At 45.0% G+C, this 26,098-nt stretch overlaps 1 protein-coding gene across 1 annotated transcript in view; it reads left to right on the top strand.

Moving 5' to 3' along the window:
* The window catches only part of NBAS (NBAS subunit of NRZ tethering complex), a 1,027,824-nt gene that overhangs the window by 895,610 nt on the left and 106,116 nt on the right, over positions 1 to 26,098 (top strand). The window contains 1 exon segment of the mRNA XM_075341124.1: positions 23,981 to 24,120. Coding sequence (XP_075197239.1) covers positions 23,981 to 24,120 — 140 coding nt within the window.

The following is a 26,098-nucleotide window of genomic DNA, read 5'->3' as shown; positions in this document are numbered from 1 at the left end:
ATAGATCGTTGTGCCCGACTGACAGATGAGCCGAGCGGGGGAACAGAAAATGTAACTTCACATAACCGGTATAAAAGGCTCACGTTCCGTCTATTACCGGACTAATGCAATGTTTAGGATTAGATATGGAGAAAACCTGCATCTAAAATAGATTATTATAGGTAATGGGCTTAAACCAATTTAATGTTCTTTATGAATGGAGTCAGAAATAAGAGGAGGCATAAAAATATCAGTCCTTTACCAGCAAGTACCTACAATTTAATTTCCTGGTTGCCTTTGCCCTGGGGATATGTTTTATATTTCACTTATGTTTTATTAAATGTTGTTCTTTTTTTTTTATACTTTATACAGGTTTTGAAGATTCAGGGAAACTTTAAAAAACTCATTTACTCTGCTTCATTATAGAAAATAAAGATTTTCTAAATATACTTAAGGCCCCGTTACACGCAACGACATCGCTAAGGAGATATCGCTGGGGTCACGGAATTGGTGACGCACATCCGGCGTCGTTAGCGACGTCGTTGCGTGTGACACCTACGAGCGACCGCTAACAATCCGAAACAAGGGATAAATCGTCGATTGTTGACACGTCGTTCATTTTCAAAAAATCGTTGATCTTTTAGGACACAGGTTGTTCGTCATTCCTGAGGCAGCACACATCGCTACGTGTGACACCCCAGGAACGACGAACAACAGCGTTACTGCGTCCTCCGGCAACGAGGTGGGAGTGACGATAATGCGGCTGCTCTCCGCCCCTCCGCTTCTATTGGTGGCTCGCTGTGTGACGTCGCTGTAACGCTGCACGAACCTCCCCCTTAAAAAAGAGTTTGTTCGACGGCCTCAGCGACGTAGTTTGGAAGGTATGTGCGTGTGACGCGTACTAGCGATATTGTTGGCCACGGGCAGCGATTTGCCCGTGATGCACGCACGACGAGGGCGGGTGCAATCACTAGCGACATTGCTAGCGATGTCGCTGCGTGTAAAGCGGCCTTTAGACTTAAAGGGGGTTTTTAACTGGATTTTTTAATTGAAGCAGAGTACTTCCTCTGATTGATGCTGCTCCACTGATTCTGGAACAGATTTTCTTTTTTTTCCGTGCCCCTCTATTGCAAAGTTATGCCCTCTAGTAATAAAGAGGCCATTTTCCCCTTCAGTTATATGGGCCTTGTTTTGATTGGTCAGCATAAGAAAAGAAAAAGCCAACGCCCACAAAAAAGTTCCGTTGTTTACGCCCAGGGGGTTGTAGGGAAAATCTGTATCAATATTTCATGGGGCATAACTTTGTAACGGAGGGTCTCAGAAGGAAAAGAAAAACTGTTCCAGAATTGGTGGAGCAGCAAGAATTTGAAGCGGACTCAGTTTAAATAAAAAAAAAAATCTAGTGAGATGTCCCCTTTAAGTCTGTAACTCTAAAATTTAAAAAATCTTTATTATCAGGCAGAGAAAATAAATTTTCTAATGTTATCCTGACTTTTCGAAACCTGTAAAATGTTTAAAAAATATCAAACAAATGTCAACAAGACAATCGCAATACAAAACACAAATCCACACATTGACTGATTGTTCAGGCTTCATCTTATTTCCATCTTAACTCATAAGGAACATTAAGTTGATTTAGGACCATTACCTATAATAATCCATTTTAGGAGCTTTTTTTTTTCTCCTTATGTAATCCTAAGTATTGCATTATTCAGGTAATTGGTGGAACGTGAGCCTTTAATACCAGTTATGTGAAGTTAAACTTTGTTACTTCGCTCAGCTTCATCTGTCAATCAGGCGGAAAGATCTATTCAGTCTAAAGTGATGCGTGTGATTAGGAGAGATTTAGAAACGTGCTGTACCAAAGAGGCATTTATTTTTAAAAGAAATTGGTACTTAATTGGAGGGCAGCTCATGGAGCTTTACAGTCACTACTCATTTCACTCCCTCTGCACTTGATTGACAGGCTGCTCTGCAGGATGTGTGCGCAAAATAAGCTGTCAATGTGCAGTGCAGACATTACAGATACTCACACACTCATGATTTAAACTACCGTATATTTACTTGCATTTGTGGAAGTGGCAGGTTCCCTTTAATACTTAGTATCAGAAGACCACCAATAGAAAATGCAATATGAGACGGAGAGAAGCAGAACTTGGAGTATCTGTAAGAAACCAGCATAAGATATAGAATCAGTATGAGACCAACAGTAGACATAGTATCAGTAGAAGACCAGCAGAAGATGTATTACAGCATAATACATGGTATCATAAGGCAACCAGCATAATAAGTAGTGTAATTAGGTGACCAACAGAAGACTTAGGGGGACTTTGCACGCTGCGACATCGCAGGCCGATGCTGCGATGCCGAGCGCGATAGTACCCGCCCCCGTCGCAGCAGCGATATCCTTGTGATAGCTGCCGTAGCGAACATTATCGCTACGGCTGCTTCACATGGACTCACCTGTCCTGCGACCGTCGCACTGGCCGGCGACCCGCCTCCTTGTTAAGGGGGCGGGTCGTGCGGCGTCACTGCGACATCACACGGCAGGCGGCCAATAGGAGCGGAGGGGCGGAGATGAGCAGCATGTAAACATCCCGCCCACCTCCTTCCTTCCGCATATCTTACGGAAGCCGCAGTGACGCCGGTAGGAGATGTTCCTCGCTCCTGCGGCTTCACACACAGCGATGTGTGCTGCCACAGGAGCAAGGAACAACATCGGACTGTCGTGTCAGCGTAATTATGGATTACGCCGACGCTGCACCGATGATACGATTACGACGCTTTTGCACTCGTTAATCGTATCATCTAGGCTTTGCACACTACGATGTCGCCTGCGATGCCGGAAGTGCATCATTTTCAATTTGACCCCACCGACATCGCACCTGCGATGTCGTAGTGTGCAAAGCCCGCCTTAGTGCAAGTAAGAGACCAAGAGAAGATGGAGTGTAAGTAGGAGAGCAGCAGAAGAGGGAGTGGAAATATGAAACCAGCAGAAGACGGAGTGTATGTAGGAGACCAGCAGAAGACTCTCAAAGTACCTTCACACATAGCGAGATCGCTGCTGAGTCACAGATTCTGTGACGCAACAACGACCTCACCAGCGATCTTGCTATGTCTGACACATAGCAGTGACCAGGCCCCTGCTGTGAAATCGCTGGTCGTGTCGGAATGGCCTGGACCATTTTTTTGATCATCGAGGTCCTGCTGGGCAGGATGCATCAGTGTGTTTGACGCCTTACCAACGACCTCGTTGACGATTCAGAGCTCAGACACGTACAGCCAAGATCGTTATACAGGTCGCTACGGTCGCTGTATCGTTGCTGTGTCATTGGGAAGATCTGACTGACTGACATCTCACCAGCGACCATGTAGCGACTTACCTGCGATCCTTATCAGAACGTATCTTTGTCGGGATCGCTGGAAAGTCGTTAAATGTGACGGGGACTTTAGCGCAGGTAGGAGACCAGGAGAACACGGAGTGTACCAGGAGAGTAGCAGAAGACCGAGTGTCAATAGGAGACCAGCAGAAGGTAGAATGTAAGTAGGAGACCCACAGAAGACGAAGTTTAAGTAGACCAGCAGAAGGTATAGTGTATGTAGGAGACCAGCAGAAAATAGAATATAAGTAGGAGACCAGCAGAAGACTTAGTGCAGGTAGGTGACCAGGAGAACATGAGGTGTCAATATGAGACCAGTAGAAGACGGAGTGAAGACAGGAAACCAACACAAGGTAGAAGACCAGCAGAAGACAGAGTGTAAGTAGGAGACTAAGTGAAGATGTAGTGTAAGGCCACGCTCCCACTTGCGTTTAATACGAACGAGTGCAATCCAGTAAAACATTGGATTGCACTAGCACCAATGTTAAATATTTAGGCAGTATTCATCTGCAATTTTTTCTCCCATACCGAAACAGCATTGAAAAAAAAAAGTCACAGCGTTCTGAGTTTGACAGCGTACATCAGATCACATACACCCATACAAGTCTATGAGTGCATGTGAAACACAGGAATGAGATTAATGTCTCCTTTTCCTCACTTGTGCTCTGGTTCTCTGTGATCGAATCGGATCTCAATGACACAGCTCACACACACAGTAGAGTCTGAGCCAAGTGTCATTAGCATATTGCATCCAATTCTGTCTCATCGGATACCATATGCTAGTGAGAGAGAAACCTATGTAGCAAACCAATAGAGATCAGCCGGAGACCAGCGAAAGGCGGAGTGTAAGCCGGAGACCAGCGGAAGGCGGAGTGTAAGCCGGAGACCAGCGGAAGGCGGAGAGTAAGTCGGAGACCAGCGGCAGGCGGAGAGTAAGCCGGAGACCAGCGGAAGGCGGAGCGTAAGCCGGAGACCAGCGGAAGGCGGAGCGTAAGCCGGAGACCAGCGGAAGGCGGAGCGTAAGCCGGAGACCAGCGGAAGGCGGAGCGTAAGCCGGAGACCAGCGGCAGGCGGAGCGTAAGCCGGAGACCAGCGGCAGGCGGAGCGTAAGCCGGAGACCAGCGGCAGGCGGAGCGTAAGCCGGAGACCAGCGGCAGGCGGAGCGTAAGCCGGAGACCAGCGGCAGGCGGAGCGTAAGCCGGAGACCAGCGGCAGGCGGAGCGTAAGCCGGAGACCAGCGGGAGGCGGAGCGTAAGCCGGAGACCAGCGGCAGGCGGAGCGTAAGCCGGAGACCAGCGGCAGGCGGAGCGTAAGCCGGAGACCAGCGGCAGGCGGAGCGTAAGCCGGAGACCAGCGGCAGGCGGAGCGTAAGCCGGAGACCAGCGGCAGGCGGAGCGTAAGCCGGAGACCAGCGGCAGGCGGAGCGTAAGCCGGAGACCAGCGGCAGGCGGAGCGTAAGCCGGAGACCAGCGGCAGGCGGAGCGTAAGCCGGAGACCAGCGGCAGGCGGAGCGTAAGCCGGAGACTAGCGGCAGGCGGAGCGTAAGCCGGAGACCAGCGGCAGGCGGAGCGTAAGCCGGAGACCAGCGGCAGGCGGAGCGTATGCCGGAGACCAGCGGCAGGCGGAGCGTAAGCCGGAGACCAGCGGCAGGCGGAGCGTAAGCCGTAGACCAGCGGCAGGCGGAGCGTAAGCCGGAGACCAGCGGCAGGCGGAGCGTAAGCCGGAGACCAGCGGCAGGCGGAGCGTAAGCCGGAGACCAGCGGCAGGCGGAGCGTAAGCCGGAGACCAGCGGCAGGCGGAGCGTAAGCCGGAGACCAGCGGCAGGCGGAGCGTAAGCCGGAGACCAGCGGCAGGCGGAGCGTAAGCCGGAGACCAGCGGCAGGCGGAGCGTAAGCCGGAGACCAGCGGCAGGCGGAGCGTAAGCCGGAGACCAGCGGCAGGCGGAGCGTAAGCCGGAGACCAGCGGCAGTTGGAGCGTATGCCGGAGACCAGCGGCAGGCGGAGCGTAAGCCGGAGACCAGCGGCAGGCGGAGCGTAAGCCGTAGACCAGCGGCAGGCGGAGCGTAAGCCGGAGACCAGCGGCAGGCGGAGCGTAAGCCGGAGACCAGCGGCAGGCGGAGCGTAAGCCGGATTCCAGTAATAATCCTGGTATAAGAAGACTTTGCTTTGGTTTCCAATCGTGCCAATAGAAATTGTGGCAAAGTTAGTAAGAGTGTGACTTTTTGTGACTGGTCATTCGCCTTACAGTGGAATAATTTATGGTGCAGTATAGTAGCCAGGGATTATTACACTTCTAGACGAACTAGATGATGGGAAAATAAAAATATTCTTTACATCTTGCAAATGACAGGCTTTTCGGAGTCTGGTGCAAAATTACAGTGATTTGTTGTAGCATTGCTGCGGGTGGAACGAGCTGTGTTCTTTGTGTGATAAAAATAAAAATGCATGTTTGTTTCTTTTCACTGTTACTTGAAAAGCTGAAAACTACTTTCAGTTAAATTATCCTACCTAGTTATTATAAATAATTCAGCGCAGAACATGGCAGCATCAGACACCTGTGTTTTCGGTGGAGAATGTTAAACCGCACTAATATCGTTTAGCAGCTGCGAAAACATATCTTGGCGATGTGCAGGCAGCCTGTGGCTTTCCTTCTCTTGCACTATGTCACAGCTAAAGTGAAGCTACTCAATATCTGAAAATTGGGGTATAACTGCATCTTAATCCCCTGAAGATAAGATTTGGGGAGCTGGCAGGGCTTTGTGTTTTAGCCAGTGACTTGCAAACTAGCAGCTATTTATGGTCCGTTTTAGTTGGGCTGTGAGAAGATGTCTCAGTACGAGTTGCACGCACAGGTCTGTTTAACCTGATGAGGCCGGTGTACTTAATTTGATGATGTATTTCAGAATGACAGTTAATGCATCTTACCAGTGAGTACCTCCATCAACCCAAAGTGCCGACCAAAATCTTTCTTAGGCCACCTTCACACGTCAGTGATTATGGTACGTATTTTACTGTTTTTATACGTACCAGGATCACGGACATACGCAAACCCATTAAAACGAATGAGTCGGGACACACATCAGTAATATGTCACTGACGTGTTTCCATGCGGCGTACATGCGTGTCCGTGTGTTCCGCATGGAGATGTCCGTTTTTCGCCGGCATCACTGATGTTCCACAGACCACACAGTGGTGTGATCCGTGAAACACGTACCAGAAAAACACGTACATTTAAAATAAAAAGCTATTTAAACTCATCTGTCTCCAGCAAAGCTGTCTTCAGCCGCTGCTGTCTCTGCTTCCAGGATGGCTAATTATGCTCATGCATATTCACTGCACAGCCGACCAGGAAGTAGCTGCAGAGGGGAGACAGCGGCGGCCGCACACAGCATCGCGGGAGACTTCAGCACCACGGACAGCAGGAGCGTAGACAGGTGAGTATAAGTGCCTGATCTCCGTATATTATCACGGATAGCACACGGAGATCACATGTGTGCCGCACACAGAGGGACATACATACCTTTATCACGTCAGAGAAAAACGTGTGCGTTTTTCACTGACGTCTGAAAGATTCCTAAGGGAATTTACTGTCCTGCCAGGTAATCAGTCCATTGCTGTGAGGATCAAAAGATAATTTGGGTCCCCTTCCTGAACAGTTTTCTTGTAAAAGCCGAATTGTGCATTCGCTTTTTGGGGAGAAAGAGTTTGGATTCAGCTTCTTTTTTTTATTAGCTAATCATTTGGGGCAGAGCTGCCAATCTGGGAGGTAAGTTGAATGAATCCAGGGCAAAGTGGGTTACAGTGTTCAGGGCAGGTGGTATCTATACATGGTATCATTGCAGAGTCACACCGGCAAAGTGGCTCCAATCTTCACAAAGCTTTCACAAATCTATATATTTTTGTACATATTTTTTTTTATTTACTTTTTATACAGTTTAAATACACATACAGTCATGGCCAAAAGTTTTGAGAATGCTACAAATATTAATTTTTACAAAGTCTACTGCTTCAGTTTTTCTAATGGCAATTTGCATATACTCCAGAATGTCATAAAGAGTGATCAGCTTAACAGCAATTACTAGCAAAGTCAATATTGGCTAAGAAAATGAACTTTAACCCCCAAAACACATTTCAACATCATTGCATTCCTGACTTAAAAGGAGCAGCTAACATTGTTTTAGTGATTGTTCCATTAACACAGGTGTGGGTGTTGATGAGGACAGGGATGGCGATCAATCAGTCATGATTAAGTAAGAATAACACCACTGGACACTTTAAAAGGAGGCTGGTGCTTGGTATCATTGTTTCTCTTCAGTTAACCATGGTTATCTCTAAAGAAACACGTGCAGCCATCATTGCTCTGCACAATAATGGCCTAACAGGGAAACGTATCGCAGCTACAAAGATTGCACCTCAGTCAACAATCTATCTCATCATCAAGAACTTCAAGGAGAGAGCTTCCATTGTTGCCAAAAAGGCTCTTGGGCGCCCAAGAAGGACCAGCAAACGCCAGGACCGTATCCTAAAACTGTTTCAGCTGCGGGATCGGACTACCAGCAGTGCGGAGCTAGCTCAGCAATGGCAGCAGGCTGGTGTGAGTGCTTCTGCACGCGCTGTGAGGCGGAGACTGCTTGAGCAAGGCCTGGTTTCAAGGAGGGCAGCAAAGAAGCCACTTCAATTCCAGAAAAAACATCAGGGACCGACTGATATTCTGCAAAAGGTACAGGGAGTGGACTGCTGAGGACTGGGGTAAAGTCATTTTCTCAGATGAATCCCCTTTTCGATTGTTTGGAACATCTGGAAAACAGCTTATTAGGAGAAGAAGAGATGAGCGCTACCACCAGTCTTGTCTCATGCCAACTGTTAAGCATCCTGAAACGATTCATGTGTGGGGTTGCTTCTCAGCCAAGGAAATCGGCTCACTCACAGTCTTGCCTAAAAACACAGCCATGAATAAAGAATGGTACCAGAATGTCCTCCAAGAGCAACTTCTCCCAACTGTCCAAGAGCAGTTTGGCGCCCAACAATGCCTTTTCCAGCATGATGGAGCACCTTGCCATAAAGCAAAGGTGATCACTAAATGGCTCATGGAGCAAAACAGAGATTTTGGGTCCATGGCCTGGAAACTCCCCAGATCTTAATCCCATTGAGAACTTGTGGGCAATCATCAAGAGACGGGTGGACAAACAAACACCAACAAATTCTGGCAAAATGCAAGCATTGCTTATGCAAGAATGGACAGCTATCAGTCAGGATTTGGTCCAAAAGTTGATTGAGAGCATGCCAGGGAGAATTGCAGAGGTCCTGAAGAAGGGTCAACACTGCAAATATTGACTTGCTGCATTAACTCATTCTGTCAATATAACCTTTTGGTACTCATAATATGATTGCAATTATATTTCTGTATGTGATGTAAACATCAGACAAACACAATTAAAAACCAGAGGCCAACAGATCATGTGAAAATATAATTTTGGTGTCATTCTCAAAACTTTTGGCCGTGACTGTACATATACACTACTCACAAAAAGTTAGGGATATTTGGCTTTCAGAGGAAATTTATGTAAATCGGAAAATGTTGATGCTACAGTGATTTTTTTTTTTCATTAAAGTAGGACATTTAAGTAGACCCATGCAATAGCGCTTTCCTCATTTTAGGAAAATACCCTCCCAAAAAATGTGAATGTCTAAATAACTAGTCATGTGGTCTTGAGCATCAATCCCAGCTGACAATGACTCCTCCTGCTGGTCACAAGTGGAGTTATTGTCTGGGGAGGCATGACATCCCACTCTTCTTAAAGGGCGGCCCTCAGGTCATTGAGGTTCTGGGGTACAGAGTTACGGCCTCTACACTGCAAATCAGCTGATCCCATAGGATTTCTATGGGATTCAGGTCTGGAGAAAGTGCAGCTGCTCCATTTGAGATTCTCCAGTCTCCAGCAGCCATTCCCTAATGATGTGACTTCGATGAGCTGGAGCATTTTCTTCTATTAAGGTGAAATTAGGCCGGTCTTGTTTATACAGAGGCACAATGACTGGATTAATGATGTTATTACAATAGTAGCGGCTTGTCACTGTATTATTCAGAAAGTGTAGGGCAGTTCTGTATTGACTAGACACACCTGCCCACACTGTGACAACACCACCACCAAAGGCCCATCTGTAGACAACAGTTTCTGATTCATAGTGATCTCCTTGACGTCTCTAACATTGTTGGTGGCCATAATTTCTACTCAGCTTGAATTGTCTTTCAACCTCAAGACCCACCTCTCCCACCAAGCCTACAACCTACAATAGCCCTCCGTCCACTAGACCACTGCGCAACCAGCTCTGTCCTCACCTATTGTACCATCACCCATCCCCTGTAGACTGTGAGCCCTCGCGGGCAGGGTCCTCTCTCCTCCTATACCAGTCTGTTTTGTCCTGTTAATGATTGTTGTACGTATACCCTCTTTCACTTGTAAAGCGCCATGGAATAAATGGCGCTATAATAATTATAAATAATAATAATCAGTGAACAGCACTGAGGCCCACTGGCCCCTAGTGCAGCAAGATGAAGAGATCTGTGCCTGGTGATGTGCTCAGGTACCCTTGGAGGTGGTCGAGCATTCAGACCACGCTGATGTAAACTGTTTCAAATAGTCTGACGTGACATTTGGGCACCTCTCACCTCTTTTAAATGTGTCTAGAGTTGTACAACATTCTTCTGATTCCATAGGGCTTTATTCACAATGCAACGTTCACCATTGTGGGATGTGATCAAAGGACGCCCCCCTCTGTGCCTTTCTGTGACTATTCTACTCTCTCTGTATTTCTGTTGCAACCTGCTGATGACACACTGTGACACTCTAAGCGCAATGGCCACTTCCGTCTGAGAAAATCGCGCTTTATCTATTGCTAGGTGTCATCTTGGTCTCATAATGTCAAAATGTGCACAGCATGATGAGAAGGACTGTTTAATACCAACTCTAATTGAACCCCAAAATTTATTGGTCGATTCATGGATCAACCACTATTGTGAATTTGGCCATTTAGCTAACAGCAATTTGTGAAAAAAACACTGAAACATTGAACAGTTGGACATGTGCATCCAAAAGATTAGAGAAGGTCACATTAAGGTCACCTGAAAGGTCAGAGAGCATAATCGGATCATCCTGAAATTTCATCCAAAAGCCAAATATCCCTAATTTTCTATGAGTAGTGTGCATGGTCTGAGAGTCAGTGGAAGGCGGTGTGTGCTCGCTGGATAGCACGACTGCTTATTGACATCCCGAGATTGAAGCATTTTTTATTTTTAATCAACTTACCGCGGAGTAATAATGTGCGGGGAACATGTTTATTTTTCTGCTGCTGTCACCCGCTTTCATAAGCTGTGTGTACTGCAATCTTCCAGTTTACTGCACGGCTAGCCTTAGGTGAGTGCATTCACAATCTGCTGCCATTCTCCCTGGTAATATAGCATTTACTACCGCACACAGATGTTAGTAGTACCAGGCCAGCTGAAACATTTAATATTTTCATTTTATTTTCTGTTCCTGCTTTGCACTCTACTACTTTATGAAAGGTGGTCGATATATTAAATAATTAGATTTTTTTTTTATTATTATACTGGATCAATTTTTTTTTTTTCCTTTGCACAGTCACCAATATCCATGGGCAGGGAACAGTGGCAGTAATAAAAAAAAAAAAATTCAATGGTGAAATTGGCAATCCAGGAAATAGAAAAAAATATTTATTTTTTTTTCATTCCAGAAAGAGCACCACTTCTGTCCATGGGTTGTGTGCGGTACTGCACTTTGTCTCCATTCAACTGATCACAAGGGGTCTGGCTGTTGGATCCGCCTGGATTGCCAAAACGGGGACATTTTGTCAGTTCACATTTAACCCTGTTGTAGAATGGAGTGTCTGACTACCGCTCAATTCCCTATGAGGCTTCCCCGTGTGGCACTCTGAAACCGTATAGGGAAGGAATGGAGCAGTGGTCAAGCATGCACATTGCCACTCTATTCAAGTGGTATAACTCAGCCAGTGCATGGCCCAACAGTTGGACCTCCAACAATCAACAAGTTATCACCAATCTTTTGTACACTGTGTGCAGAATTATTAGGCAAATTAGTATTTTGATCACATGATGATTTTTATACATGTTGTCCTACTCCAAGCTGTATAGGCTTGAGAGCCAACTACCAATTAACATAAATCAGGTGATGAGCATCTCTGTAATGAGGAGGGGTGCGGTGTAATGACATCAACACCCTATATAAGGTGTGCTTAATTATTAGGCAACTGCCTTTCCTTTGGCAAAATGGGTCAGAAGAGAGATTTGACGGGCTCTGAAAAGTCCAAAATTGTGAGATGTTTTGCAGAGGGATGCAGCAGTCTTGAAATTGCCAAACTTATAAAGCGTTATCACCGAATAATCAAGTTTTTCATGGCAAATAGCCAACAGGGTCGCAAGAAGCGTGTTGGGCAAAAATGGTGCAAAATAACTGCCCATGAATTGAGGAAAATCAAGCGTGAACCTGCCAAGGACCATTTGCCACCAGTTTGGCCATATTTCAGAGCTGCAATGTTACTGGAGTATGAAAAATCACAAGGTGTGCCATTCTCTGGGACATGGCCAAGGTAAGGAAGGCTGAAAAACAACCACCTTTGAACAAGAAACATAAGATAAAACGTCAAGACTTGGCCAAGAAATATCTTAAGACTGATTTTTCAAAGGTTTTATGGACTGATGAAATGAGAGTGACTCTTGATGGGCCAGATGGATGGGCCAGAGGCTGGATCAGTAAAGGATCCGACTCAGACGCCAGCAAGGTGGAGGTGGGGTACTGGTATCATAAAACATGAACTTGTGGGACCTTTTCGGGTTGAGGATAAAGTGAAGCTCCACTCCCAGACCTACTGCCAGTTTCTAGAAGACAACGTCTTCTAGCAGTGGTACAAGAAGAAGTTGGTATCGTTCAAGACATACATGATTTTCATGCAGGACAATGCTCCATCACATGCATCCAACTACTCCACAGCGTGGATGGCCAGTAAAGGTCTAAAAGATGAAGGAGGGAAAACAGTACACCTCTCGGAGCAGTGTCTGGAGGCTGTGGTGGCTGCTGCACGCAATGTTGATCGTAAACAGATCAAGCAACTGACAGAATCTATGGATGGTCGGCTGTTGAGTGTCATCATAAAGAAAGGTGGCTATATTGGTCACTAATTTTTGGGGGTTTTGTTTTTGCATGTCAAATGTTTATTTCTAAAGTTTGTGTAGTTATATTGGTTTACCTGGTGAAAATAAACAAATGAGATGGGAATATATTTGGTTTTTATTAAGTTGCCTAATAATTCTGCACAGTAATAGTTACCTGCACAAACAGATATCCTCCTAAGATAGCCAAATCTAAAAAAAAAACACTCCAACTTCCAAAAATATTATTAAGCTTTGATATTTGAGTCTTTTGGGTTGATTGAGAACATAGTTGTTGATCAATAATAAAAAAATCCTCTAAAATACAACTTGCCTAATAATTCTGCACACATCTTAAATGGGTTTGTTTGCAAAGTTGTTGGAAAATTGAGGTAATCTATGAATCTTTTTTTTTTTATTTTTTTTTTTTATAAAAAAATGTGCTGCCATTTTTCCACTAGCTCTACTTTCCTCTATTGTAGTTTACTGCTGGTTGCCAAAGAGACCTTCCACCACTGCCATCTAGTATTATTATAATGCTCACACAAGCAGTGGCAGCAGGTTGTCCATGTTACAACTACACATTCTGGCTGATGAGAATTGGTGCACTCCTAGACTAATCGGGGTTAACCCTTTAATTGGTACGGTTAAGCCATTTCCAGGGTGTAACGTTTTGGCTGTGTGTTGAGGTAGGCGCAGGAAACACTTTCAGTAAAACATCTGGGCTGGTTTATTTACACTTCATAAACCACTCAGGATAAGAAATCAAAAACAGCCTTTTCGGACACAAAGGGAAAAAATAAAGCAAATTGTCCATACAATAGTGCGGGTTCACCCACTCAGGGTAATGTCCAGCTCTTATTACTTAGCAAGGAAAAACACACTGGAGGTCTGCACACCTCCACACACAGATCCTGAATGGTCTCCATTTTTCCTGCCGTACCACGACCCATGGGTGGTGATGTGTAAGCAGCCAGTCCCACCCATCTTTCCGGCTGCTCGCAAACCCGGCCCTGAAATGCTCTTTTACTGTTTTAGTACTACAGAATACATGTATAGCCTGCTTACAGGCTTACATCACAGAGGCTACCAACCTCGATGATGCATACAAGGGTTATTCCCAACATGATTGATTGGAGATCGACCGGGTAGACACCCACCATTACCCAGAAGATGGTTCTCAAAAACCCTGTTGGAATAGAGTAGTAGCGATGTCTGCCTGAGAAAGCCAAGCACTGTCCTCAGCTGTCTCCTTCTTTGTGGTCAGACATGCTAACTACTACTCAATATGCACACTTTGAGACTCTCATCATTGAGGTTGTGAGTGGTCTCATCAGTCGGGTCCCCAGCGATTATACATTTATTATCTATCCTGTAAATAGTGCAGGAGAATCCAAGGCACCACCAGCATGATCAATTACTGCTTTAGGTCTCCTTCACACATCCACGGTACGTGGTGGCATCCATTTTTTTCATGGATACCACAAATACCCATTATAACCTATGGTCAGATGTCCGCGTTTTCACATGGACCATGTGTCTTTGTGATCCACACAGAGAGATGTCCATTTTTTTTCAGCAGCACGGATAACAAGGAACAATACAAGTCTATGGGTCCGTAAAACACACGTACAGCTCATGAATAGCATCAATGTGCTATCCGTGTGCTGTATGTTTAATATTGAGAGTATAGGAGAAGCTTGGTAATACTTTTTTCTTTAGTCATATCGGAAAAATGCTGATGACCCTTTGATAGCACACTAATGACACCGATACCGGTTTTGGTTTTACACGTATACTTTGTTATATGCCCGTGTGAAGAGGGCCTTTCTGTAGAGCTCGTAAGCAAAAGGAGCAAAGATTCAGCATGCATGACACTGTTGTTGCTTATGTGCTCCACAATAAAGTTAAAGGGAACCTGCCAGGTCCCCTATGCCCTCCAACCCAGCAGCATTCATACTGGTATGCCCAAATTCCCTCCCTAACAATCCCTGTATAATGCTGATAACATGATTTCCTGGGTATATTGTGCATGCACTTGGCTCATTTCGGCTGTGTTAGTGTGCCTTTGAAGGCGGGTGTACGCTTTATGGCTCATTAGGCACACTACGCATAACCAAAAGTTCAGAAGCCGTGTACTTGAGCCATCTTTAGAGCCTCCAATCATGCGCAGTACGCCTGATGAAGCCGGGAAGCGTCCACCCAGCTTCTGAAGTGCACTGACATGGCCGAAACGAGCTGCACGCATGCGCCAGATTTCCATTAATTGGCGATGACGCCACAGGGGCATGATCACATGGAAAAAGGGCTGACTAGTCAAGGAAGTTAACGACCCTGCGACTACTCAAGGCCCTAATTAGTGTAGGGACAGTGAGGTTTACAAGTCGTTTTTTAAAACTTTCAAATTAGTGATTACCATTATACAGGGCTGACTATGGAGGGATTTGGGCATACAGGTGTAAAGGCTGCTGGGTTGGAGGCATAGGGGACCTGACAGGTTCCTTTTTAATGATCATACTGATAATTCCATGGACTTAACACATTTCTGATTCTTTGGTGCACCAGTTGAGCACACTTTGGTTGGACCTGGTTCATGTGACACGCACACTTGAATCCTTGTACAGGTGATGTTTCTTATGGGACGACCCCTTTAATACTGCCTCGATCTGTCCCATAGTGGCCTCCCAATTAGAGTTGAGCGGATTGCTAATAATCCGGTTCCAGCGGATCAGTGGCGGGTTGACAAGGAAGTCCGAGATCCGATCCGTAATCCGGGCCAATATATGTGAATGAGTTGCGGAATCCGGGACGAGAACTCTCTCTCGCGCGTGAGAGAGGGAAAAAAGAAAAAAAAATGCCGAATCCGGATCGTGCACCCGGAATCCCACGTCCGGGTCGGACCAGGATCTATCGCTGAAACCGCGCGGATCCGGATTTTTCTAGTCCGGGTCCGCTCAACACTACCCCCAATACATGAATAGGATTCAGATCAGGTAGGACAGCTGCCGTGTTATGAGCCTTTTCTGAAGCCGTGTGTCATATAGCCGACTGTACACAAGGTTAACTTGATGTCCTTTGCGGAGAATGAAAGACCAGTCGCGTTGTGTCAGCGGCGGAGAATATATTGCTGATAAGTAGTCGAACTACCTCCGAAAATCTCCTGCAGTGATGGCTAAAGTCACCCAATTCAATGAAGTGCTTATCACCTTTGCGAAGGGAAAATAAATTAATATTTTTTTTTCCCTTAAATAGAAGAAGGTTGTATTTTAGCGATGGAGGAAAATGCCATCAAGATGAAAATTAAGCGTTTAAGTTGAACTTTTAACAAAGTCATTTTAAGGAAATAAAAATCAGATCTGCATTTCATTCTATCAGAACCAGTAATACGATGCCACCGCCCCGGGGTATAATGGCGACATTCAAGAACGTCAATGCTCCCTTCTATCTGTAACCTACTGCCAGGGAATCCAAATGTGAAACCGAGCATCATAAAATGGGCCTGGATATTAATGGTCGTATCACAGAAAGCCGTGTGGGGAAATTAATATTTGTAATGACATGTTGGAAGAAATATTAGGCAATTTAGCTTCATCCGTGCAACGTTTCCTTGTAATTGATACAGGGCTGCTGTTGTTCAGCTGTTATAGGTTTTCTTTATACTTAGTTTGATATTATTTTATTATTCTTTTTTTTTATAAATAATTTTCCAGAAAATAGTTTGAATATAACTTTTTTGAACCCCTGTTTTTAGAGAACAGATTAGATCTGGTCAGGGGAATATCCAGGCATGGGACTCGGGCATCTTCACCATTAGTGGTAATTCTGAGATTAGGGATATCCCAGGATCCCTAGAGTGAGGGACAGCATAGGAGGCCCCTGTCCCACACTACACTGCAGTCATCCGTGCAACGTTTCCTTGTAATTGATACAGGGCTGCTGTTGTTTAGCTGTTATAGGTTTTCTTTATACTTAGTTTGATATTATTTTATTATACTTTTTTTTTATATAAATAATTTTACAGCAAATAGTTTGAATGCAATTTTTTTAACCCCGGTTTTTGGAGAACAGATTAGAGCTAGTCAAGGGAATAATCAGGCATGGGACTCGGGCATCTCCACCATTAGTGGTAATCCTGAGATTAGGGATATCCTAGGATCCCTAGAGTGAGGGACAGCCCATGTCCCTCCCTATACTTCAGTCATCTGTGCAACATTTCCTTGTAATTGATACAGGGCTGCTGTTGTTCAGCTGTTATAGGTTTTCTTTATACTTAGTTTGATATTATTTTATTATACTTTTTTTTTATAAATAATTTTCCAGAAAATAGTTTGAATATAACTTTTTTGAACCCCTGTTTTTGGAGAACAGATTAGATCTGGTCAGGGGAATATCCAGGCATGGGACTCGGGCATCTTCACCATTAGTGGTAATTCTGAGATTAGGGATATCCCAGGATCCCTAGAGTGAGGGACAGCATAGGAGGCCCCTGTCCCACACTACACTGCAGTCATCCGTGCAACGTTTCCTTGTAATTGATACAGGGCTGCTGTTGTTTAGCTGTTATAGGTTTTCTTTATACTTAGTTTGATATTTTATTATACTTTTTTTATATAAATAATTTTACAGCAAATAGTTTGAATGCAATTTTTTTAACCCCTGTTTTTGGAGAACAGATTAGAGCTAGTCAAGAGAATAACCAGGCATGGGACTCGGGCATCTCCACCATTAGTGGTAATCCTGAGATTAGGGATATCCTAGGATTTCTAGAGTGAGGGACAGCCCATGTCCCTCGCTATACTTCAGTCATCTGTGCAACATTTCCTTGTAATTGATACAGGGCTGCTGTTGTTCAGCTGTTATAGGTTTTCTTTATACTTAGTTTGATATTATTTTATTATACTTTTTTTATATATTATTTTTCCAGCAAATAGTTTGAATATAATTTTTTTTAACTCCTGTTTTTGGAGAACAGATTAGGTCTGCTCAGGGGAATAGCCAGGCTTGGGACTCTGGCATCTCCACCATTAGTTGTAATCCTGAGATTAGTGATATCCTAGGATCCCTAGAGTGAGGGACAGCATAGGAGGCCCCTGTCCCACACTACACTGCAGTCATCCGTGCAACGTTTCCTTGTAATTGATACAGGGTTGCTGTTGCTGTTTTTTTTAACCCCTGTTATTGGCGAGAAAAAAAATATCAAAAAGTTTGGGTCAATGAGGAAGCTTCAGTTTAAAGGAAATGTGTCATCAGAAAATGACCTATTATTATCAGGTTTTTGTGTTACTTGTAATTTTAATTTTAACTTTTCATATCAGAATTTTTATTGAAAGTTAAAATGAGTAATCTTTTGATGGCTGGACTATTTTAGGTTCATAAATGAAATTTATGGATGAAAAATCCATTTAAATCTCTGTTGGTTTTGATTTGTATGTAAGATTGCTAAACGCACTTGAAACGCGTTGATTGCATTATTCATGCGCTTTGTTTGCTGTTTATTGCACTGTATTTCAACAATAATAAAGGAAACCTCATATGTTTAAGAGCTGGATCCTGATTTTTTTTTTGGCTTGTTTAGAGCCATGATAATGCTGTATCCTGGACTCCATAACGAGGATGGATGGATGATGTGGTGAGCTGGACGTTAATCTGTTTCAGGTTCATACTTACTGGGTTTTTTTCCAGTAAGGGGTGCTTCACACACAGCGAGCTCGCTGCCGAGATCGCTGCTGAGTCACGCTTTTTGTGACGCAGCAGTGACCTCATTAGCGATCTCGCTGTGTGTGACAATGAGCAGCGATCTGGCCCCTGCTGCGAGATCGCTGCTCGTTACACACAGCCCTGGTTCGTTTTCTTCAAAGCCGCTCTCCTGCTGTGACACACAATCGCTGTGTGTGACAGCAAGAGAGCGACAAATGAAGCAAGCAGGGAGCAGGAGCCGGCGTCTGACAGCTGAGGTAAGCTGTATCCAAGATAAACATCGGGTAACCAAGGTGGTTACCCGATATTTACCTTAGTTACCAGCCTCTGCAGCTCTCACGCTGCCTGTGCTGCCGGCTCCGGCTCTCTGCACATGTAGCTGCTGTACACATCGGGTTAATTAACCCGATGTGTACAGCAGCTAGGAGAGCAAGGAGCCAGCGCTAAGCAGTGTGCGCGGCTCCCTGCTCTCTGCACATGTAGCTGCATTACACATCGGGTTAATTAACCCGATGTGTACTGTAGCTAGGAGAGCAAGGAGCCAGCGCTCAGTGTGCGCGGCTCCCTGCTCCCTGCTCACACTGGTAACTAATGTAAACATCGGGTAACCATACCCGATGTTTACCTTAGTTACCAGTCTCCGCAGCTTCCAGACGGCGGCTCCGTGCAAGCGCAGCGTCGCTTGCATGTCGCTGCTGGCTGGGGGCTGTTCACTGGTTGCTGGTGAGATCTGCCTGTTTGACAGCTCACCAGCGACCATGTAGTGATGCAGCAGCGATCCTGACCAGGTCAGATCGCTGGTCGGATCGCTGCTGCATCGCTAAGTGTGAAGGTACCCTAAGAGTTAACACCAGTTTCCTTATCAAAGGCAGAATAATAATGACAGGTAACACCTCTGAACACTGATAACCCAGCTCGCCCTGCTCCTGTAACGGGTGTGTCACGGGTGACAAACAGTCCTGTCATGTCCAGCTGTAGAAGGTCACAGCGTTTGCCTTTGCAAACTGCTCCCTGATCTTATATAATTTCTGCTTGGTTTTCATCCCTTTCCCTTTAGCACCCTGTGGCGTTCTTTAGCCTGTCAGCTGCTTTTCATTACTACTTCTCTTGTTCCGTTTATATACCTTCACTTCCTATTACTTGATGTTGGTGACATTTAATGTGCATTTATCAAGTCTTCCCTTCTAGCAGTTGGTTTCCATACATCAGTAGAAACTTGGTGGTTGTTCTAATTCCTGTCCATGAGTCAACTGGAGATAAGTTGTCTGATGTTTTCCCTTTTGTGTTATCCCTGTGTGTCTTTTGGCACCTAGTGGGGTTGACGAAGAGCTTATCCCATCCACTCCCTACCTAGGGCCCAGTTCAGGGTCAGCCTGGGGCAGGTATCCAGCTTAGCGCATAGGTGCGCAACCTATCTAGGGTGGTGAGGGAAGCCCAGGCCCAGTGGTAGGGTTGGTCAGAAGTCACCATCTCCCCCTTCGCTAAACACAGGGTTTCCCTTCCCTTCCACCATTCACTTGGTACTTCCCCGTACCTTGCGTGACAGCTCCTCCCTTCACAATTACATGGGCAAACGCTCATTAGATGCTTCAGTCTAAGCCCGTGTGAACATTTCAAGATTTCTATTTTGTATTTTTAAGAAAGATCGTGATATGGAAAAAAAAAGGTTTAAAAAATAATTCTAAAACAAAAACATGATTTAAACAATAGGTCAATTTCTTTTGGTATGTTCTCTTAAGTAAATACATTTGGTCAAAGTACATTGAGATCGTGGTAACTAATCGCAAAATCCTATCTAATCTATGGCTTCACATTGCGACTTGCCATGACTTTGACAGAGTCCGAGATGTTATTAAATTTGGTTGATTTTGCCTCACAAGACACCTGCAACTCAATTTCCATAGACTTCAAAGCAAGTTGCATGTATCTTCGTTTCAACTGTTTGTTTTTTTTCACAGCAAAATTACAGCTATAAAAGTCATGTGACTGTGTGACTTGTCAGAGATATTGTCATAAAGAGATTTTTGCAGGCATCACCAATGTCATGGCGACATCAGGATCTGTGCCTGTGGCTGTGCAGATTCTGTCACTCTGCCTACTAACTTCTCTGAAGTCTGGGATCAGCGCAAGTGGATGTGGGTGTCAACCCACAGACTTAGGCAGGCTAGCAAGGAGTTAATCTCTGCTGAGCTGCTTGTTAGTCTCTTTGATCACATGCTGTGGGGGAGCCAATCACATTCGATCCCTTCTTATATACGTATATAAGCTGGCTGGACTATTTAATGCCAGCTATAGTTTACCTATACTGGTGTGGTGAGGTGTCATGATCCACACTTACTGGTGGCTGTAGTACTTTGTTGCAGTGAGCGGTTGTGGTGTTAACACTTGTTGTTTTTTTGATTGCTGCCTTCCTGCTCTTGCTTTTCTCCTTAGTCTCTGTTTGTTCCTTTGAGTTTTCAGTGTGTCCGAGTTTTGGGTTTCTCCTGTCTGTCTTAATATGTGTTATGCTCACACTCCTGCCCGTTCCGGCCTTGCTGGAGACGGGGGTAACAGATTAGATCAGGTCAGGGGAATTTCCAGGCACAGGACTCAGGCATCTCCACCAGGTAATCCTGAGATTAGGGATATCATATGGTTCTTTAGCGTCAGGGACAGCATATCCAGTAGTCACATCATGACAGATATGCTACCTCATGACATGTCGTCATGTAGGCTCAGCCTTCTAAGACAAAAGTTGACAGCTTGAGAGTCATGATTTTCCCATTTGCCATAGCTTGAGTGATGCTGCAGGCTCAGTAGCTGTGCCTGGACCGTCTCAGCTGACATTCCTCTTCCATTCCAGCCAACTAGTTTTGTTCCCGGACGTATATTATCAACCCTGACTGACTATTGAGGTTGGTTGCCTGAGGTTTTCTCCATGCTCACAGTGCTAGTGTGATGCCCCTGGACTATCAGGTCCTCACAGGGTACCCCACAAGCTGCCCTTCCGTGCAGTATTCTGCCTCCCTCTTGGTTCTGGGTCCCTACTTATGTGATGTTGCCTCCAACAGCAAATCAAATCCTAGAGACACCCTGCACCACACCCACCTGACACACCAGTGGACAGCTTGAGTGGAATAGAGTCGCCCATGTGGGGGGTCAGGGAGGGGAGGTGAGGAGTGTAGAGAGTCTAGTCTGTCTGTGAGTGGAGAAGGAGTTGGAAGTAGCCCTCGAGCTGAGAGGAGCTCAGAGGAAGTCGGGAGTGGTGACTCCTGAAGTAACTGCCTAGGTTGCAGACGGTGGTCTGGGCCTAGAGGAGTCGGACCCCCGGTTGCAGTGGATTGTGTCGAGGTGCTCGGACCTGTTGAGGAGGACGGCCGGCAGTCTAGCCCTATCACCGGTCCGGGACCGAAGGCACGACGGGGTACATGGACCCTAGGTCGGGGAGTAGCTTCAGGCAACCCGACAATTCACCTGAGGAGAGCGGAGCATTTATGATCCATTCCCACCAGCTCCAGAATCGGGGCATTAGCGCAATGAGGGGAATTAGGACTTTCCAACCAAAACGGTCCAGAAAATCCCAAGCGTGAGCCCTGAGAGCCAGCTCCCATACTTAGCCATAGTCAAACTAAGTGCCAGGAGGCAGGTCATGGATCACCAGGCAGCACCACTTGGGGACGGGACCCAGACGAGCTCCCCTCAGCTGCAGCGGTACCCAGAGACTTTTTTTTTACCCGGTTGTCAGTGTCTGCCTATGAACTGAGTGAGTACGAGAGTGACCGCTGCATGCCCACGGCACCCCCTCACTGAGTTTCGGGGCACCCCCTACCCGTGGAGGGTTACAACACCTTGCTGCCCCCGCTCCATCACCCCCGGGTGCTCCCAATAGCAGCTGTGGTACTCCCAATTACCACATACCACAGGTGGTGTCACGAACTATAACTCCCCTGTAAATACCACCCTTTTCATTTGAGTGGCCGCACGACCCCCGGGTCCAGAGACCCTCGAGCCACCGTGAACCCGGATCCGATCAACTCTGCTGCTTCCACGGGGGTGGTACACTGGTCTATGGTCTGATGAAGGCGATTTGTTTAGTCTGAAACATAGTTGTTTACTTTCTACGGATTACCATTAAGAAATCAAATATAACAATAAATCTACCGATTGCTGTATTAACATTGCTTTTAATCTTAGTGGTTTACTTTTGTCTTTTAACGTGTGTCGCATTTCTTTATGTGTTTCTAACTGGTCTCAATTCCGTATGTGAGCTCACAGAGGCCAGGAGATCTGTGTACTTATATGTATGTCATCTATACAGGATCTGTGTACTTATATGTAGGTCATCTATACAGGATCTGTGTACTTATATGTATGTCATCTATACAAGATCAGGAGGCCATTCTGTAAACTGGATACATACATTTATCAATATGCACGTGCAGATGTAACAAAAGTTATCATGACTCATTATAAACTGTCTTGATGACTTGATGATTACGACGGTTAAGATTACACAAGCCAATAAGTAATGTTTTCTTAGGTTATATTTTTTGTTGCTGTGATACTCAGCGCTTGAGTTAATTTAACTTTTATTAGATCTATAGTTTACGTCCAATTGAATCTTTATGGGGCTACTCTTTTAGGTATAAGCCCATATTTGAAGGGTATCTGTCACCATATTTCACACTTCTAAAGGCCCTGTTACACGCAGCGACGTATCTAACGATGTATCGCCGGGGTCACGGATTCTGTGACGCACATCCGGCATCGTTAGCGACATCGTTGCGTGTGACACCAACGAACGAGCATTAACAATGGAAAATGCTCACCTTATCATCCATCGGTGACACGTCGTTCATTTTCAAAAAATCGGTGATTGTGGAGGACGCAGGTTGTTCATCATTCCTGAGGCACCACACATCGATATGTGTGACACCTCGGGACCGACGAACTACAGCTTACCTGCGTCCACCGGCAATGCGGAAGGAAGGAGGTAGGCGGGATGTTACGTCCCGCTCATCTCCGCCCCTCCGCTTCTATTGGGTGGCCGCTGTGTGACGTCACTGTGACGCCAAACGTCCCTCCCCCTTCAGGAAGAGGATGTTCGTCGCCCACAGCGAGGTCATTTGGAAGGTAAGTACGTGAGACGGGGGTTACCGACTTTGTGCGACACGAGCAACAAATTGCCCGTAACGCACAAACGATGGGGGCGGGTGCGATGTAACGGGGCCTTTAGTGTTGTTGGATGTATCTTTCCTTCCCAATGAGTTTGGTGCACTTATAATCTTAACATCACAATGGCTATAGAATGCTTTCTAAACGTTTTGACCAATTCTCTGCCCACTGAGCAGATTGACAGCTCCTCAGTATCTGCTCCGTATAATATTAGATTTATATTCTGTGTATGCATAGATTTTCTTACTAAATACATCAGCCTCATTAGGTCTCAGATCTCTTTCATAACTTATGCAATGTATGTTGTGAAATTTGATGACTTCAGTTAGTATATTTGTCGTCAGTTGTCTTCTATGAATACCTACAGTTAGTAAGCATTGATCCTTGTAGACTTTTTACTGCATTGGTTTCTGTAAAAAGCAGATGATTTGCGTTGTGTCTTTTGTGCTCTACAGACTTTCAGCCGGTAGACTTTGACAAAGAGCTGTCGGCGTTTCATTGTGTACAGTATTCATCATGCTCCTTGCTTTTACCCATTTACGCAGAAATGGATTCAAGGTCTGAGCTGTGGTTTTTCACCCTCTAGGTGGAAGTGGCTGACATTGAAAATGAAGAAAAAAGATATCGTCTCTTTGTGGAGCTGCTGGACATCAGTCACACGCGCCCGGAGTTCCAGCACTTAGTTTTACTTCTACAAGCCTGGCCTCCGATGAAAGGACTAAGCATGTAAGTAATGGCCTTCTAACACCACTGCAGGTACAGTCAGTCACCGAGTGAAAGCAAATCCCTCAACCCCTCCAAGTTCACGCCAGGGAACATCGAACAATATTCTGCTCTTTTGTATTTTGCTAGAAACTTTTTTTTACTAACAACCTAATTTGTCCTTAATATCCTTAAGGAAAATATATCACGGCATGATTGTTTTTACCGTGGTCCTACATAGGACTTCAAGTTAATCCACTGCATTATCCTTGTAGTCTATAAAGTTTCTAAAATTAAATGGGGTAAAGTAGAAAACTAGTCTCCTCACGGTTTGTCTGTCTGCAGCATATTTGATAATAGGTTCCTGGACAGTCAGTTTTGTAAAAATTCCGCAGGACAGCAAGAATTAACCTCCGATTTTATCTGGTGGCTGCCCGAAGCCCAGTCCTTTAACCAGGAAAGGCAGGGCTTAGTGATCTTCTGTCCTACTGCAGAAGGGGGAGGCTCCTGCTGCAGCCACAATAGGACAGTGAGAAGGAGGAGGTGGTACAGGGCAGATCTCCTGACACACAGATTAGATTTCTTTATAGGTTAATTGTAACTTGAGAGAAAATCGGATACAGAAGGAGGAGATTGAAGAAGGATTTATTGGGTTATACACTTTTTGGGAATTTTCTTTGTTTAGTGTTCCTCTAAGTGTCGAATTCAGGTCTACTACATCTGTATTACACGTTGCCTTGCTATTACTGTAGACCCTGTTAAAGAATTATTCCAAAAATCACAATATGGTCTTATAATAATACACACAAATATTTTTTCATTTGTGTTGATGTAACTGCCAAAGTCTATCTGCCCTGATTTGCACATATCACCCCCTAATGGATGTCTTGCCATGCTATATTGGGAAAGTTTTGCTCTAGATCCGATGGATCATGTGCCTTGCTGTCTGCCTCAGCTGGCTTCCTGCCAGCATAGCTCTGCTTTTGGCCATGTCTGCACATAAAAGGCTGCAGCAGTGAGGGTGGGTGTTGCTAATAAAGAGGAGTGATGTACAGCAGGATGGGGCTATATATAGGGGGCTAAAATGTGTGCTATGCTGCAGGATGGGGCTGTATATACAGGGTCTGAAAGGAGTGATATTCTGCAGAATCAAGTGTTATATATGAAGGGGCTGAAAGTAGTGATTTACTGCAGGATTAGTCTGTATATAGGAACTGAAAGGAGTGTTATTCTGCAGAATGGGGGGAATATAGAGAGGCTGAGAAACGTTCAACTTTGTTTATTGATTTTTGCTGGGAGATCATGTGTTACTGAATATGCTACTTTGCCGATGTATATAGCTGAAGATAATCATCTGCCATATGCATCAAAAGAGCAGAATTTACAGTTTCACATCACTCGTCTTGTCAGCAGCAGGCAACAAACAACTCAGCTCTGCACTGCCTAGTAACTACAAGCTACATTGTGGAAAAGCACAGGAGAGTTGAGTTATTTTACAAACCAGCTAACTGATGTAAAACCACATGGTCAGCTATACTGATGTAGGTAGCAAAAGATAAAATTGGTCTGGCAGGTATATTGTACAGGTATATTGTTCAGGAGCAGAGAGTGTGCAGAAGTTTAGATTGAATTATTCATGTAGATTAGCTTGATAAGAATTCAGTGATTGGGCTAGACAATGGCACACATGAGTGGTAAGAGGGGCCTGAGGAGAAGGAAGTGCTGCTGGGAAATGTAGTTTTATCAGATAAGAATAAAGCCACTCATTCAGATATGTGAAGCTGAATGCACAAAGGGGCAAATAGTGATGAACAAGACAGAAGCCTTATATTGTGCTTAGTCTGTATATTAACAATAAGTATTCATTTACTTTGCTTTATAAAAAAAAATGTGATTTCTTTACAGAAAAACTGTCAGAAAAACACTATTAGCCTGCAAATATGGGTTTAATCCTCAGCTTAATAGTATTTGGAAGCTGTCTGGAGCCTGCCCTTCAAACAAT

This window comes from Anomaloglossus baeobatrachus, chromosome 3 (assembly GCF_048569485.1).
Source record: "Anomaloglossus baeobatrachus isolate aAnoBae1 chromosome 3, aAnoBae1.hap1, whole genome shotgun sequence".
Taxonomy (NCBI): Eukaryota; Metazoa; Chordata; class Amphibia; order Anura; family Aromobatidae; genus Anomaloglossus; species Anomaloglossus baeobatrachus.
The sequence above is the reverse complement of the archived record's forward strand: the minus strand, read 5'-3'. Positions and strand labels throughout refer to the sequence as shown.